Below are 18,742 nucleotides of genomic sequence, written 5' to 3' on the forward strand. Positions count from 1 at the left end.
GACGTTCCCTGCTTGGTTACCACTGAGTGTAGAGGGAAGAGGAAACATGCTTAGGATTACATTATTGAAGACTGAAAAGAAATATTGATCCATCAGGGGGAATAGAGAGGATGGCCCACATTTCTCCATCTAATTTTTTTTAGCTTAATGTTAAAATATACAGTATAATGAATGAAAAATCCAGATTTAACTAACATTGTAATTTTATGCTGATTTCTAAGCATTTTAATATTTTTCAACTTCCCAAAAATACAGTAATGTCACAGCTCCCTTACAAAGAATGTATTTTATTATCTTCAATGGAATGCATACACTACCACAGTCCCTTAATTTTTACTAAAATATTTCAAATGAAGGTTTTACACACTTAAAAAGTCTTTATATTTTCACCCTCCCTGCCAAAAAAGTGTTTCAGTAAAAGGTATAAATGTGTGCTAAGATCTAAAGACTTTGCTTATATACTGTACATGAGCACAGGTGCTAATTTACTTTTTCCAATCATATATAGAAAATATGGCAGGGTTGTAAGATCACAGGTTTAACAGAAATCATAATTTCATACTTATTTCCAAAAGCAGCACAAATAGACTCTTTCCCCACATTATGAAAAATATACAATTTTATCACTTTACAGTCATGCACTTTCTTTGAAAAAAAATCAGTAGTACTTTTTCTTCTATTCCAGTTTCTAAAAAGGTAAAAGGTCACTTTAAAACACTGTTTCTTTTTAATTGCTATCTTTTGGGTAAACATTTGCCTTTTAGAACAAGATTATGCTTTTACTGAAAAGAGCAAAGTGCACCTGGATTTGTCCAAATGCAGTATGCTTTTCCCCCCAAGAAAAGCAACCAATTGCTTAAAAAGAGCAGTAGGAAGGGGAAGAGCCAAACAACAGGAATTTTCTCCTGAAGTTTTAATCTGTTCAGTATAGACTGAATGCTTCTGCATTTTAGGAGTATAAAATTTCAGACTTTATTAAGCAGGTAGTTAATGATCATTATTAGTTGGGGGTGAGAAAATGAACACTACTACTCCAGCACTATATTTCAACTTACATTTCCTTCTATATTAATATTCAGTGTGCAATTTTTTTTTGCTTTGAGATCACCGGAGTTTAGCGTATCAGCCATACTCTAAATCAGCCTTCCCTAAGACAATTAGTTTCCCTGGGGATGATAGGAAATTTAATGTAACTCATCTGGGAGGTGAAGCAGGTTATGAAGTTATACTGTAAAGTAGATCATTGTCCAAGGAAAACAATTTTAGCTTATTTTAAGCTAAATATAAAACAGCAATTAGAAAAATACACATAGCACTGTATCTAGATTCTACAATTTATAACTTGCATATATTTGGAAGTACTTTGCATTTTCATCTACAAAAATTTTGCTAATACCATTATGGAGTTACAAATCTGGAGGACTTTGCAATTTATGCATGTTATTTGTATGGGTCTAGTTCCACAAACATCATGTAATTTTCACTTTAGTATCACTAAATATTGGGTGCCTTTCATTTTATTTTGGCATGTTGAGTTAGTTTCTATGCCTCAGCTTGGTTTTGATTTCCCTGTTGTGTTCAAAGCATCTGAATTTGCTTCAGAAATAAATTAAAATACAGATTTTTTTTCCTTTGGCTTTTTGGTTCCCTGGCTGTTCACTGGATTGGCATGAAAGTAAAGTCCACTAAAATAGACAGGTTGGGCTGCAATAGATTTATGCCTATAACATAATACCCAAGTACTTAAAGCTGTCCAGAGCCATTGAGAGTGGGGCAGCATACAAGTTTAATAATTTTTATTATTATTATTATTATTATTATTCCTCATGTGGATTGTACCTGCACCTCATAGTCATCCTGGAAGCAGCTCAAGGAATGTGCAGGAGGAACTGCAGTGGGAACACAGAGAATAAAAAACTCCAGCACCTAAGAGAATCTCTACTATCCCTTTTCATCTTATGCCATTCCTCTATGGAACTCAAAGCAGCATACATGAAGTTCCCAAGATAGACTCCCAGGCAGCTACCAATCACATAAGCATTCAGACTAAGTCTTGGTTTTGGCAAAATGTGAATTATGAACCCAACTATTGAGATATATAAACCATGATTTACTGCTTCACATGTCTGAAGCCAGACTATTGCGGTTTATTTGGTAAGCAAATATAACTTTTGTTTCAGAACATGAATTCTCCTTACTACTTAAAAATACTTAGTTATTTTGGAGCCTGTCCCAGCCATCAGTAAAATGGCTCAACGAACAGATTAATCAAACCAAGTCAATGTAAATCTTAAAATACTGGAATAAACTCTCAAAGGCTATAGAAAGGCAAGGAAGGAGAAGAATCTGATGGCCAACTAAGTAATAATAGCACTTGCATGAAATGAATGAAAAAAGCTTATTGTAAGATCCCAAATACCAACAGTTGTGAGACAGTAAAGTGCTCCAGTACCAAACATATGAAAGAGATTTTGTATACGATGTATACACTCAACTTGATTTCTGTCAGACTTACAATTGGTTGTGGCATTTCCAAAAATGCCAGCTAAATTTGCTCAATCAGCAGCACTGGGGGCACTAGAATGGCCACTATAGGAAATAACATCATTTAATCTCAACTCTTAGAAATGCAGCTGCTTTTAATTCAGCTAGATCATAATATAGGATCTGTTACGCATTTAACATTATGTGCTAACTTCAATTAGTTATACATGGAGAAGGAAAAATATGTGAGCATTGATTTCTAATGCATGAGCTTCTTAAAATGAGTCCACTGCAGTAACCTGTTGGAAGACTTTGGTGGGAAAAAGAACCTAAAGCAGATACATTTTATACATGGCTTTGTTTACCAGTGTTTTCTGCAGTAATCAACTTAGAGCAAGAAGAAACCATGTATACAAGCATTAAATAGGACATGCATGGAACCCACACCTCACTGCATTTTGGTGGCATAGGACCACCCTTGTTCCCAAGCATTTGGCTACTTTGATTATTCCATTGCATTTTAGAAAATAAATATAATTTGTATGCTGCAAACCCAACTATAAGTTGTTTGGACCACTCCTGATCTTCATCTGAAAGGTTCTTTCAATAGCCCATATATAGATCCTTGCAAACTTGAGCTTTTCAAAATCAGTTTGTATTTTAAATCACTTAGGGAACAGGGAGGTTTTCACTGATACTTTTGCCTATAATGAGATAAAATGAGAAAGGGGGGGGGGGCTCACACCTTGCTCCTCAGAATGCCGAGTGATTCCAGATCATAAATAACTTCCAAAGCAGCTCAATATCTAAGTATAGAGTTGGAATTGCAAAACTGAAAAGGCAGGCTGTAATGGGAAGAAGGAATGACCTTGAGGGACAGGAGGAAGAGTTGCAACCAAGACAAGAGGTGCAACCAAGAAATCTGAATCTGGGGCAGAAATGTAATTGAGAAATCACCTCAGACAGGACCCTCCCTAGTTCTCACGAAGATAAAGGGAAGGAAAGGGAAATGTATTCAGCCTTGCAAGCCTCCATTAATGTAACTTTATAATAAAATTAGTATTAGCATTCATAATTTTGGTTTCCTAGTTCCTGATCTACTTTGAAGGGCTGACACAGCCAGAATGAGATCAAGAAGAAAAGAATATAGTCTTTCTGAAAGAGGGTTACTTGAGAGAGATACTGAAACTTTTGAGTAGTGGACTATCTAGGTGAGTTCTTAAAAAAAAATTCAAAATAAAGAGTATCCAGTAGAAATAGATCCAACTAAATGAACCGTCATCAAAAGTCTGTGAAACCAGGTTGTTGAAGGTGAAGCTGTGGTATCTTCAAGTGCATTGCACATTTCAGGATAGACATTTATTCTACAGGTTTCTCCTTGTCAAAGTGATCTAATACAACTGGGATCTAGTGGTCAGTTAGGTGTTGCACAATACAATTTTAGGAAATGTATAATTACCTGATGAAATGAGATTGGAAAGCATGATCACAGTTCAAAATAGGGAAAATTGATTTGGTTGATTAGCAGCAGCAGCACTTCTCACAACAATCATGATGTAACTTAACTGGTTGTTCCTCTACATACTTTTCCAAATACTGTAACCAGTTCTGTAAATTCTCCCACTCATTTCTATGATACCATGTCGTATTACTTTACATAAGGGACCATGATTTTATTTAATATCATAATATTAAAAAGACATGGGCAAAAACAGACATTGCAGGAACTGTTTTACGTGTTATATTTTTCTAATGTGGAGTTAAGGTCAAAATAAGCAAAATCACAACAGTGGAACAATCCTCCCATGTATATTGGAGGATAATGCAAAGGAATGAAGGGCTCCTGTATCTTTAGCAACAATGTGAAGACTTGTAGGGAACAGGTTGCTCAGTCAAGTGCCACTCTACCTACTGCCTCCTCAGGGAGTATCTTACCCAAGAACAGGCCAAAATCTATAATTGGGATTGGCAAGGTTCATGTGCTCCTAATAATTGTGTAGAAACATTGTCAATGCCAATTATAGATGTTGGCCAGCTCTTAAATGAGATGCTCCGCACATGAGCTCATCTCTTTCTCCTCCTCACTGCTCATTTACTTATTTCTGTGGAGCCTATTTGCTTCCTCTGCCAGAAAGGAAGGAAGGATGAGGTATGCAGAGATGGTCATTTCTTTCTACTCTTCCTCCCAAGGGGAGGCAAGCAGGCAGAAGCAGCAAAGAGGAGGAGCAGTGAGACCATTAAGGTGTAGGGCAAACAATGCTGAACAACAGCCCCAGGCCTGAGGTCTGCTATTCATACAGTATCACCCAAAACTGCATCACTAAAAACTGGTGGCCCACCAAGTTGAAGGCAGCCTAGCAATTATGCATTATGGTTTGTCAGGTTCTTGACAATCTAGAATGCATTGCTAGAGTATTCAAAGCTTAGCAGGATAAAAGTTGCTTGTACCTCAGATTTGTCCTTCAAAAAAAATCCAACCCTACAATCTCTGACAGGACTTCTCTCAACAGACTTAAACAATGACTAATTTAGGTACTGGTGAATTCCTTGGTATTTTCTAAAATCATACTACAGAGACGCCTTTCTCAGACAAGTGCCCTACAGCTGCAATTCCAATAATTTCTAGTCAGCGTGCTGGGATTGGTGGGTGTTGCTGCCAGATTGGGGAAGACTGCTTTGGGCAGCCACCACTGCCATGCAATTCCATGAATAGGCTAAAATAAGGCAGTGGAACTGCTCAGAGTTCTTTTCTGATACTCTCTGTAGGAATTATTGGGAGTCAAGTATGTATATATGACCATACAGAAAAGTAGGGATTTCATTACAATACAAATGACAGAGATTGGCCACGAGAGGGTAGTCATCAACCCATGTATCATTGTTCTGGATCAGGACAGCCCACAAACTAGGCCTTTAGCTGCCTTATTTACACTATCAACACAGTTATAGGAAATGGGGGGGAAAGGATAATGTTGGCAGCCAGAAGCAGGGACATTCTTGTGCCTCTGATTCTTTTCACTTCCAGTCTTGCAGCTTGAGGTGCTTATAAAGGACCCTTGAACTGGTTTCCTGAAAGATGTTGCCTGATTGATGGTTTGGAGCTTGCTGCATCACCTAGTTTTCGCCAGACAACCTGGGGAACAAGGAGAAAGAAAAAGTGCACTTGGTAAACAGGAATCAGGCTTTCCACAAACAGAACTGCTGGGAAAACCTGCAGCTACTGAGTTCTGATAATACTGTACCTTGTTGTTACACTAGGAGGCATCCAGGTCCCAACATAACTTTAGTCTTCAGTTTTTGTTTTTTTATATTAATGTTATTGAACATTAAAATTAAAAAGATATGGATTAATACAAATTAAAAAACAAAAGAAAAAGGAAGTGCAGAAAAGGAAAAAGAAAAATAGAAAAGAAAAAATAATATAGTAAAAAGAAAGAAATAAAGAAATGACTTCCCCATTCATCACAAGTATAAACAATTTTAGTAACTTATCATCTTCTCTTAAAATAAAACAAATGATCTCTTCTTCCCATATCTTATCTCTTACCTATAAACAAATCTTTAAAGCCTTATTGTGCAGTCCTAGTCAGCAAAAGGTCATTAAGTGTTACCAGAGATAACCACATCTATTTTAACCTTGATCAAATAAACCAACTTTATACTCCTTCCTTTTAATTTTAACAATCTTGATCTTTTTATACTCCTTCCCTTTACTTTTAACAATCTTTATCCTTAATCCCCTCAAATAATGTCCTAGAAAATTATTTTTTCTCATTTTTATCTTGTCCTTTCTCACAAAATTCTTCAGAACATTGTTTTTGTTGTTTATTCATTTAGTCGCTTCCGACTCTTCGTGACTTCATGGACCAGCCCACGCCAGAGCTTCCTGTCAGTCGTCAACACCCCCAGCTCCCCCAGGGACGAGTCCGTCACCTCTAGAATATCATCCATCCATCTTGCCCCTGGTCGGCCCCTCTTCCTTTTGCCTTCCACTCTCCCTAGCATCAACATCTTCTCCAGGGTGTCCTGTCTTCTCATCATGTGGCCAAAGTATTTCAGTTTTGCCTTTAATATCATTCCCTCAAGTGAGCAGTCTGGCTTGATTTCCTGGAGGATGGACTGGTTTGATCTTCTGGCAGTCCAAGGCACTCTCAGAATTTTCCTCCAACACCACAGTTCTAAAGCATCGATCTTCCTTCTCTCAGCCTTCCTTATGGTCCAGCTCTCGCAGCTGTATGTTACTACGGGGAACACCATTGCTTTAACTATGTGGACCTTTGTTGTCAATGTGATGTCTCTGCTCTTAACTATTTTATCGAGATTTGTCATTGCTCTTCTCCCAAGGATTTCAGAACATTAACAAGTCTCTTTTGTAAATCCAGTTTAAGAAAGTTATCCAGGTCACTCTTTTGGTTTAAGACATCAGACAGTTTCAATTGTATATCCAGTGAAGCATCTCCTTCCACATCATTCCCATAGCCCATCATTTTTAAAACTTTCAAATCAGTAATAACCAGTAAAATTTGCTCTTCCATATCATCTTCCAAACACAGTCTATCTATAATGGCAGACACTCTTAAAATTAACTTCTGGATCCCTTGTTCACAAATATCCCTCAATATATCCAATGTTAAAGTATTTTGCTCCATTCTGTATTATTAGTAAGTCAAATTTAAGTGGTGTTCTCCTTTAACTGTAATCTTTAGTCCCTTCTGGTTCCCTCTAGTGTCCAACCTTCAAAATACCATCTTACCATTTTTTTTAAGTATTCAAAACAACAGCATTTTCCTACGGGAAGGTTCTTATAATTAGTTTCAAATCTTATTTCAAATCCATCTGGATCCTTAGTCCATTTGTAACTTTCCAAAATCAACGTTCTAATCACCTTTTTGCTCTTTATTCCAAAAAAAGTATTTTTTAAGTCCCAACACTTGTATTTAAAACTTCTTTCGCTAAGGATTGAAGGAAACTCACCCGGTGTAGCAAAACTTGCCTTTATGAAGGTTCCTAATATCTGAAAAGCAGTTAACAAGTAATTTCCAAAAGTGATTAAGAAAGGAAGCATGCAAACCCTGTGTCCATAAAGGCACTGACCGTGGTTTGGGCAAAGATGGCAATCCCTAATTTCCCACAGCTCTAAACCCACTGGAGACCACTGTCTTAGTCTCCTTGCAAGGAACAACTGTCTGGAGCACTTGTGGGCAATCCCAAGTCATCTCCTTGTCCGGACAGGAATTCCAAAGAGCTGATCTATTCACCAGCTCTTCATTCCACTGTGGTCATCAGTCCCACTCTCCACGGAATGACCTTCAACACGTTCGCCATTTCTTCCCTGGAAGTCAACTTTAGTCTTCAGTTTTAAAGTGTTGATCTTGTTAAAGTGTTCTAGCATTAGATGTGTCTTAGGTCTAATCAGTAAATTAGGGGCCAAATTAGGCAAATTTGATTTGGTATCACATCAGTAAATTTAGCTGAGTTCAGTATTAAGTCAGCTGCTAGCAAAATTGCAAAGATCATGTTCCCTTCATCAATTGTTAGTATCAAAAAACGGTGTCAAAGCATTACATGCATCTATGATATTCAGTTCTCTTGCATTATAAATCCCTGTTAAAAGACCACCACAGTTTCAGGGCTGACTCCAGGATTTTGTGGTGGTAGTGGTTTGAAAAAAACCTGTTTAGCAATTCCTCCCCAGGAGAAAGCTTTGATTCTGGCCAGCAAAAACAGGTCCCTTTGGGAGGCTGCATTACTATTTGTCCTGTCTGGGCAGCAACTTCCAACTATTTTTTATTATGCAGCATTACTATCATTGTCTCCTTCAAGTTGGATGTCTCAGAAGCAAGAAGTTTTGTCTGTATACAGCAGGTCCCTGGTTTAAGAACGTCCCGGTTTACAGATGACTCCTAGTTAAGAACAGACTGCCATAGAACCTATTATATTAAAAATTTGAGTTAAGTACAATGTTTCAAGTTAAATACACATTACTACTTTGTGTTTTATTATGCTTAAGATGTTTTAGTGTATTTGGAAGTGTTTCATAAGTGTTTTATATGCATAGAAAGGTAAAATACATACTATATACTAAGACAAACATTTGACTGTCTGATGCTAAATAACTGTTCCAACTTACATACAAATTCGACTTAAGGACAGACTTAGGAACAGAACTCGTTCTTAAACTGGGGACCTGCTGTAAATGCCATCCTCAGGAATCAGGAAGCAATCAAGCACCTGAGGCTGACTCCTCCAGCAATCATCCAGAACAGGCGCAGGATAAATCTGATGCTGGAGGCCCTGATTCTGAGCAACTGCCCAGCCCAAGAATGTGTTGCAAATTCTGGTTCCTCAAGAAGCAACCCCACTTAACCTCTGCTTGACTCCTTGAGAAGGAGGCAAGGGCCTTAACTGGGCCTTACCTGAACCAGGCTATGCCAATGCAACAGCCGGCAACCGGCTGTTCCATTGAGAATCACTCCACTCTCGGCACGTTTTCATGTCCCTGGATCCCATGTGCTACCTAAACCTCCGCTTCTCAGCCCCAAACTGGCTGGTTACCTTTCTGTGATGCATGGACTTTTGGACTGCTTTTGGGCTACATTTACCTATGCTCTGCCTTGGATTCTCACAGGCAAGACTTTCCTGTTTAGCATTACTAGTGTGTGCAAGCATTTTCACATTCCAGAGCTCTGCCTGCCAAAGTCTGTAAACATTTGCAAACTTGAAAGTAAAACAGCTCACAACCCAACTCCGTGCATGTGCTCAGCCTGAAACAGGACAATTAAGCATAATCAAAAACTGTGCAAAGCATTTCCATGGTGTGCATGGTGCCTCCAGATAGTAGCCTTGGGATTCCAAACTTAAATAAAAATTATGCTGATATTGGTTGAGATCTGTACATTGTGTGATATTTTTGTGCTCCTCCCTGAAATCTTGCAAGAGTTTGGATGATCTTATTTAGGTGTTTGTAGAGGCATCCTCACAAACCAGCAGTCATTCCTGAGACATAGGTTGGGAACCATGTGGTCCAAAGTTCTGTTGGGCATTTTAAACATCCCTCAGCTTCAGAAGCATCTGGCTAGACCATGTTCCTATGCTCAGTAAGTCCATTCCAAAAGACAACAATAAACAAGGAAATGTCAGCAGCATTCCTGCCAAACAGTTTGCCATTACAACTTTCAAGTAACATACTTGTTTTATAGAAGCTAAGCAAAAGAAATTTGTTGAGGTGTGGCACTTTCCATCTATTTGAAAACAACCTATTTTGGTTGTGGTATGAGTAAAGCATTCTGCAGCTCTTCATATCCTGAAAGGGGTTAAATACAGTATTTGCAACAGCTAATATAACTCATTGCTTCTGTAAACCACTTTAGTTTAATGGAAGAAGCTCAAAGAAATTTTGGGAACTGTCTTTGAATATATTTTGTTCTGTAGCGCAAACAGCATTTTTTTTTTACACAGCATGCTTAAAGAAAAACATGGCTTTTTATACATTGGTTTTGCTCCTGGCTCTGTGCCATGACACTGACATTCCACAAAGCTAAAGTGTTCACATCCTACAAGTGTTAGTCATTTCCCTATCAACAGTGTCTTGTTTTCTTTAATTACAGTAGGGCAGGGGGGATTTCAACCATAATAGTTTCTATGGGTGACCACAAGCACTGTCTGATTATGCCATTTGAATTTTCTGAAAAGCACACTCATAATACAGTAGTTGACAAGAATGGGTACAACCTAGGTAACTTACATTAAATCCTACCCACACTTCCTCAGGATTAGACACAGAGGGGCTTATTTCCAAATCAAGAGGCACAGAACTAAGCATGTAGCTACAGTCCTATGTACTTCATTAGGAACAAGTTGCAATTTTTTTTCAGCAAGGCCTGAAATTGTGCCCATCCCTTAAAAAGAGAGTGTGTTTTAAAACAGACTCGTTTGCCCTTTTCTTAATCGAAAAAGTCCTGTACCATTTTTACATTTCAAAAGCAATTTGATATGTGCATGATTTCAGAGCACTACGGATTTCTTTGGATTACAGTGCAAAATCTAAGTCTATAGAGCACACACTGACCCCTATCCATTCTGGATGGTATGCACCCTTTCAGTAAAGGTGCCAATCCTATGCCTGTCTTCTTGTATGGACAACCTAAAATGAGTGCATTCTCTATACATACATACTACAGTTTGGGTTCATCTACACATCCTCCTAGCTCTGGCGCCAAAATGAGCTATTTACCGTTTGCAGATGGCATATCTTCACAAAGGAGCCTCCATCTTAGGGCCAGTCTGCTGTTGAGGCAGGTTGAAGCCAGAAATGTGGTGCTCATCATTGCAAAAGAGAAGAAAACCACCTCCCTGCCAACATTCAATGTTGCAAGGAGGAGCAGCTACAAGTCTCCATGGATTCATGGCTGCTCCTGCTTTGGCTGTTAGAGAAAACAGCTTCACCTGGCAACCAAAATTTACTTCTCTCCCTGGCTCTGGTAGGAATCTTTACCCCCACCGTTGTACAGGGACAGCTACTTTGCCAGCCTCATCTCTGAGGTGCAGCAAAATGAATGCTGTGGGGCAGCAGTTTCTCAATGGACCTTCCTCCTGTCTCAAGGATGGGAGGAAGATACATTGTGGGAATGTGGGGAAAGTCCAAAGAGACAAGGAGCTGGCCTGTTGCCTATTCTCTTCATCCCCAGTTTTACACAGTGAGACATGTGATGTAGACTTTCCCAAACCCTAATTACAACAGCCAGGTGAAGCACCCACCCACACCCACCAGCAATGTCTACTGATGCTACCTATCTGGTTGCTAGAAAGCAAGCAGAGGCATGGGAAGAATGACAAAACACAGGACAGGCAGACACTGGATGAATCACAGCAAAAGGTGCTTATCTGTTTTGAAATTGTCAGCCAGACTACTTGGGTTTAAGCCACTTCTTTTACAGAAAATAACAGAAAGTGGTGAATGTGGCCCTCCACCCCAAAGGGTACAGCAGGCAGCCTTTTTCTCTGCTGCAAAGTGAGAGAAAAATCTAAGAAATCCTTTGATGGAGCACCTGTTTACTGGGACTTTGTGTGTTTCTGACAATGGTGTCATGGTCTTGTTTCATAGTTTTTGTTTACATAATTTAGTAAGTTTCTTGGAAATGGAGAGAGAGATGACTTGGACAGAGTCAAATGCAAGTAGTGCAAAATAATCATGGATGTTTCTTCGCCCTCTCTCTGTAAAATCCTCTTTCTCTTCTTATAATACTGATTTTTCCCTCTTTCTACTGTTTTTTCATCTTTTACCTTCCCTTTTCCTCTTTCTGACTCTTTATTTTCTATCTCACTTTTTCCCACATCTCATTTTTCCATTCTCTCCAAAAGGCTGCTGTGAAAGACAGTTTCTATTCACCAGGTATAAAAACTGTAATTTGCAAATATTCCCCCTTTTACTATGAGATATATCCACGCTGTAATTGTCAGGATCTGTCAGGAGAGAAACAATTGCAGTGTAGATATAACCTCCCAAAACCTTTCATACATTATGATGACAAAAATCTTAGAAGCTGCACCATTTACCAGCCTTTCTAACAGATAACAATAATTCAGGCTTCAATCCTATGCAACAGCCTTTTCCAATTGGGCTCTGTCTAAATGTATTAACTGGGAATTATGGTGGTAGTTGTCCAACACAGCTAGAAGGCACTAGTTTGGAGAAGGCTGGTGTATACCCTTACCTGAGAATTAGTGCCACTGAATTCAGTAGGATTTCCTTGACTAGATATACATAGGACTGCACTGTCACTTGCTTTGTAACCTATTTTTTCTTCAGATTGTGAAGACACCAATCAAATGAGTCTGCACAGACAGAACAGATCCTACAAGATATTGGACAGCATCAACACCACAACTGGAAATGAACAGCTAACATGTGAAAGACTGTGAAGATGGATTCATTACATTGCACATTTCACGAACAATTGCTTTCTCCTTTTCACTCAGGTCTTCTTCATAGTTTTCTTGTATCTGCCTGTCCAAATTCTCATGGACTTCAAGGACCTACAGACAAACACAATGGAGATGAAATTATAAAATATGTCACATCGTGAAACATTATGGAGCAAAAACAGAGCAAAATCTCAGAACACACACAGAGGTAAAGAGAGAAAAAGAAAGAGAAGGGATCAAGATTGAAAAGATTACAATGCATCAATAAAATATTATGGAATACTATCAAAGTCTTTCATCCACATGCAGCTCTAAACTAAAATTAGTGGTTAGCATGGTAGGAGATCCATGAAAATATGTAATTGATTTTCAACATTACATAAACATGTACATATCAAGCACATCCTTACTGGATCCTACTGATATAGCTATGACATTATCTAGTTCCCAACACTGAAAAAAACAATACAACAGATGAGATCTCAAGTTGCGCTGATAATGAATTAGGGAGAACAATGGTTCAACTCAGTTCCTATATTTCTCCTGCTGAAAATTATTTCAGTGAAAATTAATAAAGAAAGTTCTCTATCACTATATAAAGATTTGGAAAATACTACAGTGCGGGAGTTCACTGGTAGAATAGCTACTGCTTGGTATAGAGCCCATACATTCACTACATTCTTTTCCAAGGAGACATCTGTGAACCCAAGAGAGCTGCTGCCAGTCAGTCCAGCACAGCCTTCCTCAACCTGGTGACCCTCATTTTTATTAGGATCAGAATTTCCAAATTTTCAGCTAGCTTCAAGACAACTGGAGAGAAAGTTGGAAAGGCCAATGTAGATAGTTCTAAGCTTGATGGCAAAAAGCAGTTTTCTATGTTTCAATACTCAAATAATTTTCTCAAGGAGGATTTTAATTACTCATGAATGGAAACTTTTACAAGTTTGATGAAAACCTCACATTCTTCTACTGGCTTAGATCTGAACCCTACTTCCATGAAGGAAGGGGGAGAGAGAATATTCATCAATTTCCCTGAAGCCTAAACTCCCATTATTCTTGAAGTTCCACCAATGGATTGCAAAAGAAGTACGTCCCATAAAGGAAACCTGCCAAGTGCTTGTTCTCGCCAGCAGAAACAAATTCCTTTTTCTGGGTACTACACATATATTTAAGGAATAATCATGTTTCTACAATCTTTGTTATACCAATCCTATTATTATAAACCTATTCACTAGATTTTTTAAAATTAATTTTTTATTGAAGAATTTTATACAATTGTAAAAATGATACAAATTTAAGAGAAAAGAATAAAGAAAAGTGGTGAATAGATAAAGAAAAGGAAAAGAAAAAAGGAAAAGGAAGTAGCATCTGATTTTATTTACAGCAGTTACAAATCCATTTATCATCTGTCCTCCCTCTTTAAGGTTACATCATGATTCCCTTCTTCCCAGATTTTACCCTTTCTAATCATCAAATCCATAAATCACCAGTTCATTTTTTTTCCATTTTCAGCAAAAAGTACATAAAGGGTTTCCAGTCACTAATAAATGTACTTAGGAAGACAAGGAACCATTTCTGCAAATTCTGTCATCTTCACCAATCATTTCTCTGTTGTATGTATTTCCAAATCTTTCCTTTTTTGTGCATATAATAATCTTGTTGCAATTACCATAGATAAAAACAATCTTCCATGATTCTTTTCTAGTTGACTGTCCATAAACCCCAACAAAAAAAATTCTGGTTTCAGCTGAATGTTAATCTTTAAAATTCTTTGTATTGCTATATGTACTTGGACCCAGAATTTTCTAGTTTTACAAGTCCACCATGCATGATGAAATGACACTTCATGTTTTCCACATTTCCAACATAAATTTGAAATATCTTTATACATCCTAGATAATTTTCCTGATGTCATATACCAATGGTACATCATTTTGTAAAAATTCTCTTTTAAGTTATAACAGTGTAAATTTCAGTCCTTTCAACCACATCTTCTTCCATTGGTCCATCTGTATATCATAACCAAGTAATATCTTGGCCCATTTTATCATACACTCTTGTTCTTTCATTTCTAATTTTAATAAAAGCTTATGAAGTTTAGCAACCATATGTTCATCATTTGTACATAATGCAGTGTCAAACTTCATCTTATATAATTCAATTCTAGTTGTCTTTTTGTCTAAGTTAAACCTTCTCTTAAACATCTATTTACTAGATCTTGAAAACAAATTGTAAGATATAGTTTCTCCTTGTGTTCTGGTTATGAATGTATCATTTGACCATTGGTGGAAAAATCATGTTAGGCTAGATGGACTCTTAGGCTGATTTTGTAAATTATAGTAGTAGTAATTATTAGTTATTCTTACTCAAGAAAAGGCTACTTTACTCATCTCCGTATGTCCTGAGATGTATGCGTGAATGTTATCTATGTCAATAATATGAAGTTCAACAACTATTCCAGAACCTACTGAAAATATGATGCCATCATATTAATATTTAAAGAAGTAAATTCCTACTTAACACTATTGTGAAAAAGTGGTATCTATAAAAATCTCAGAAACCATTTGGGAGTACAACAGTTAATTTCAGTGAAAGAGGATTTGTTAGCCATCAATAACAAAAATAACATTACAATCACATAACAATTACAACAATTGTAATCCTTAAGTCATAGATATCATACCACGCAGTTCTTGTGCTCAGGCTACTGCTATTGAATGCCAGAGCATGAAATAAGATCATACTTTTCCACAACTTGGTCAAGCAGAAATAAACAGACCTGGCATGTATAATCAAGCCCTGGGTTGGCAGGGATGATGATATAGCTTTATCTGAGATCTGCTTACCAGGTTATAGGGTATTTCATCAGTCATAATTCAGCAAAAAGGAATGGTGGCAATAATCCTTCTTGAAACCTTGATGTTGACCAATGGACTTTCTCCTCAGATGGCTGGATGCAAGTGTCTGTCCCTGAAGTTGGGCTGTAGGAAAAACCTGGGGTATAATGACTCAGCCCCCACCAACAGTATCTATGTTTGAGTTCTTGGATCTCATTTGTTGAGGCTAGTGTTGGATTCACCAGTTATTAGTGCTGAAGAATTTTAACTTCAGTGTCCTGGGAGCAGAAATTGGAGTGGCTCAGAAATTCATGGCCTCCATGGTAACCACAGACTTGTCCTATAGAGGTAGACACATGCTTGAACTAGTCTTCACCTCAAGTTTGTGGGTTGAAAGTTGCCAACAATCTTTATCATGTTCAGATAACTTTCTGGTTAGTATGGAGCTCTTTGGTACCATCAACTTCTATAAGGGTAGTTTGCTCCAGATGTCACATGGATCTGTTTTCAGCAGGCATTTGAGGACCTTTCCAATGATATGGTAGACAATTTTGTCACAACCCAGGCCAATTTTTGGAATGTGGAAAAGTATCATTACTTCTCTGCCCTTATTGTGTCAGCAGAATGTCATCCAGCAGCCCTGTTTACAATGGCCCATAACTTATAGGGATGATCTTCCTTGAGGCTGCTACAGCATATTTGTTAGCCATTTTGCTGAAAAAAATGCTTATATTCACTCAGATGCAGCATGAGATAACAGAGATGATATCTTGTGAAATTACTTCAGTTAGTTTCATCTTGTGGACTCAGAGAAAGTGGGCAGGGTTCTGCTACCTGTGTTGAACTGATCATCTATCAATCCATATTTGGATCTGTATCTCCATTGGGCACATTAACCCCCAATTTCACTAGGACATGGTTAGCAACTATTGCATAGATAGTGGCTCTGATTTATAATATACCTGTTGCTTTTGTGCAATCAATTCCAGCAGAAACTCCCCAGAGATATCCCCAAGCAATTACATTACTTTCCCAATGAAGTCAGCAGAGAGGTGTGTGTTCTAATTAGGGAGAGCTGCTAGGGATGCATCTTCTTGTTCTAAAGAGGCCACAGGCTCAGATTAGTCTAGATTAGTACAGGTTATGATTAGAACAAGCACTTCATTGAAGTAACAGAATTGTTCACTGTTGTTCACCAATTTTCATCCATTTATACCCTCCCATCGCATAATGTTTTTACTCTTGTAGTGCTTGGGTGAATGTAATTTGACACTGGAAGAAGATGGAGAAGATGAATACTGCTTTGGGGTCATCACGCTGCAAAGCCAGGAGGGCAAACCAACACAGAAATCTTAGCAGAATTTTAAAAATCTTATTGCCTACTTTCACTTTATTACAGTAAATCTGTGCTTAACATCCAGAGCTTATCCGTATCTCTGGCTCATAAATCCTTGTGGGTATGTGCAACACCTACAACAAGAAGATACAACTTTTTATAATAGTTATTTTTTGTCTTGTTGCATTTATACATGTAGAAAAAAAAATTATCCTTATAGCCCTAAAACTCCTGCCTAATGGTCCTTACTTCAGAATGATTCAAGTAGCAATGATTACCGCAGATGCAGGTGTAAGAAAGGTCCAATCAGCTTCCCACCCATGAAGGCAGGAATTGGTTAGTTAAATGGAAGCTAAAGTACATTGTTGAGGAAGACTGCAGTTTGAGAGGCAAAGCACATGTCAGAATTCTTCTTTCTTTGCTAGCAGATTTTCAACATTTTTTACTTCCTCAAAAGTCTGGGCAACTTTCGAGAGATCCCTTGTTCCCAGGCTCTGATTGGTTCCAGTCCTTCTTTGCTCTGAGTTTTTTCCCAGGCTTCTACCTCCTCAACAGCTATCCAATTTTCAGGCCATTAAGACTGGTTCAAAAGATCCCCACTTATTAATTGGCTACAATGTTTTACCAAGCAGGAACAACTTGTGTAATCCCTTTTAACTATGATTTGTTTACATTCTTCATGTATCTAGAGTATTCTCTTCTCTTCCTCTCACAGCTTCAAGATTTCTTGTTACATACAGGACCCTCTTCATCAAAAAGTCTGCCCAGCTGTTTTCTTAAAAGTTTTGCCACAGTAAATGATGGGATGCAGATTCTAAGATTCAGAGGCAATCAATGAGGTGAAAATAAGATGATTTATTTAAAAAATATTGTGCACCAGTTGGACCCTTTCTTGGACTGGGAGACCCTATTCATGGTGACCCATGCTTTGCTCACCTCTTGTCTAGATTACTGCAAGGCACTCTACACAGAGCTGCCCTTGAAGACCACCCAGAAGCTGCAGTTGGTCCAGAATGCAGTGGCACAAGAAGTTACAGTGCACCTCAGTCCGCCCATATAACACCTCTACTTTGCAAACTGCATTGGTTACCAGTGGGCTTCCAAGAGCAATTCAAAGCCCTGGTTATCATCTTTAAAGCCCTTCATGGCACAGGGCCAAGTAACTTGCAGAATCACCTATCTCTGACTAGTTGTGCCCATCCAAAAAGGTCCAGCAAGGTCAGGGTGTTCCAGGTCCCATCTCTTAAGTGTAAAGAGTAAGGGAGGTGACCTTGACAGAAATATGCAAGAACTGTTATCTAGGCAAGAGGGGCTGAAACATTCTTTTAAGTCCTGGGAAACAAGTTAATATTTGGAAGCAGTGCAGGTAGACAACTCCCTGATACACTGGTGTATAAGAAAGAGGGGAGGTACAGCAAGATTCTGTCATTATAGCCAATCTCAATGAAGCATAGTTCTGATTTTCCCATGGAGTTGAATTTCTGGTCTGGTCTACCTAGTGACAGCACTACCTAGTGCTGACATAAGCAACAACATCTTATGGGACCAGGTGACGTGCCTGTCCCTGCACCTGTGTTCCTTAGGACAGCACTCCCACCAAAATACAGATGCACCTGTCCTTGCCTACTTTTCATAAAGCCTTAAAGACCTGGCTTTTACCCCAGGCACTGGGTCAGGGAGATTTGCGATCCTGTCTGATATGATTGTTTGTTGAGTTGCCTTGGCATAATTTTTATACTAGTTTTATCATATTTTATATTTTATGACAATTTACTTTTGTTCTCTTTCTCTCACTCTCTCTCTGTTCTTTTGGGGGGGGATATGCACCCCTGAGTCATTTTGACAGAGTGGCTAGATAAATAAAATAAATAACTAAATGCCCACACAGATAATAGAGATATGGAAAAGGAATGTGTTAAACGAAAATTATACACAGCAAAAGACAGAATGTTATGTCCCTTTGGCTTTCTCCTGCTCAGAGAATGACAGCAGATAAAACCTGTAAGTCCAGCAGCTGCACAGCCCTGTCCTAAGACCCAGCCGCTGCTGAGGTTCCGCTCCTGAGAAATTGCCCATTTTGTCATTCTAACTTGTCATTGTAAATATATTGCTTATATTTACTTATCAGTGGTCAGAAACATTTCTCTAGGCAACATCTGTT

The 18,742-nt window shown here is 38.3% G+C and overlaps 1 protein-coding gene across 3 annotated transcripts in view; it reads right to left on the reverse strand.

Moving 5' to 3' along the window:
- Window positions 1-267: 267 nt before the first annotated feature.
- CCDC85C (coiled-coil domain containing 85C) overlaps window positions 268-18,742 on the reverse strand; it is a 176,735-nt gene continuing 158,260 nt past the window's right edge. For all 3 annotated transcript variants that reach the window (XM_063290311.1, XM_063290312.1, XM_063290310.1), the window contains 2 exons: window positions 12,421-12,519; window positions 268-5,617 (listed from right to left, as the gene is read on the reverse strand). In XM_063290311.1, the coding sequence (XP_063146381.1) occupies window positions 5,528-5,617; window positions 12,421-12,519 (189 nt within the window). In that variant the 3' untranslated portion in view covers window positions 268-5,527. The remainder of the gene's footprint in view (window positions 5,618-12,420; window positions 12,520-18,742) is intronic.

This window comes from Candoia aspera, chromosome 1, assembly GCF_035149785.1.
Source record: "Candoia aspera isolate rCanAsp1 chromosome 1, rCanAsp1.hap2, whole genome shotgun sequence".
NCBI lineage: Eukaryota > Metazoa > Chordata > Lepidosauria > Squamata > Boidae > Candoia > Candoia aspera.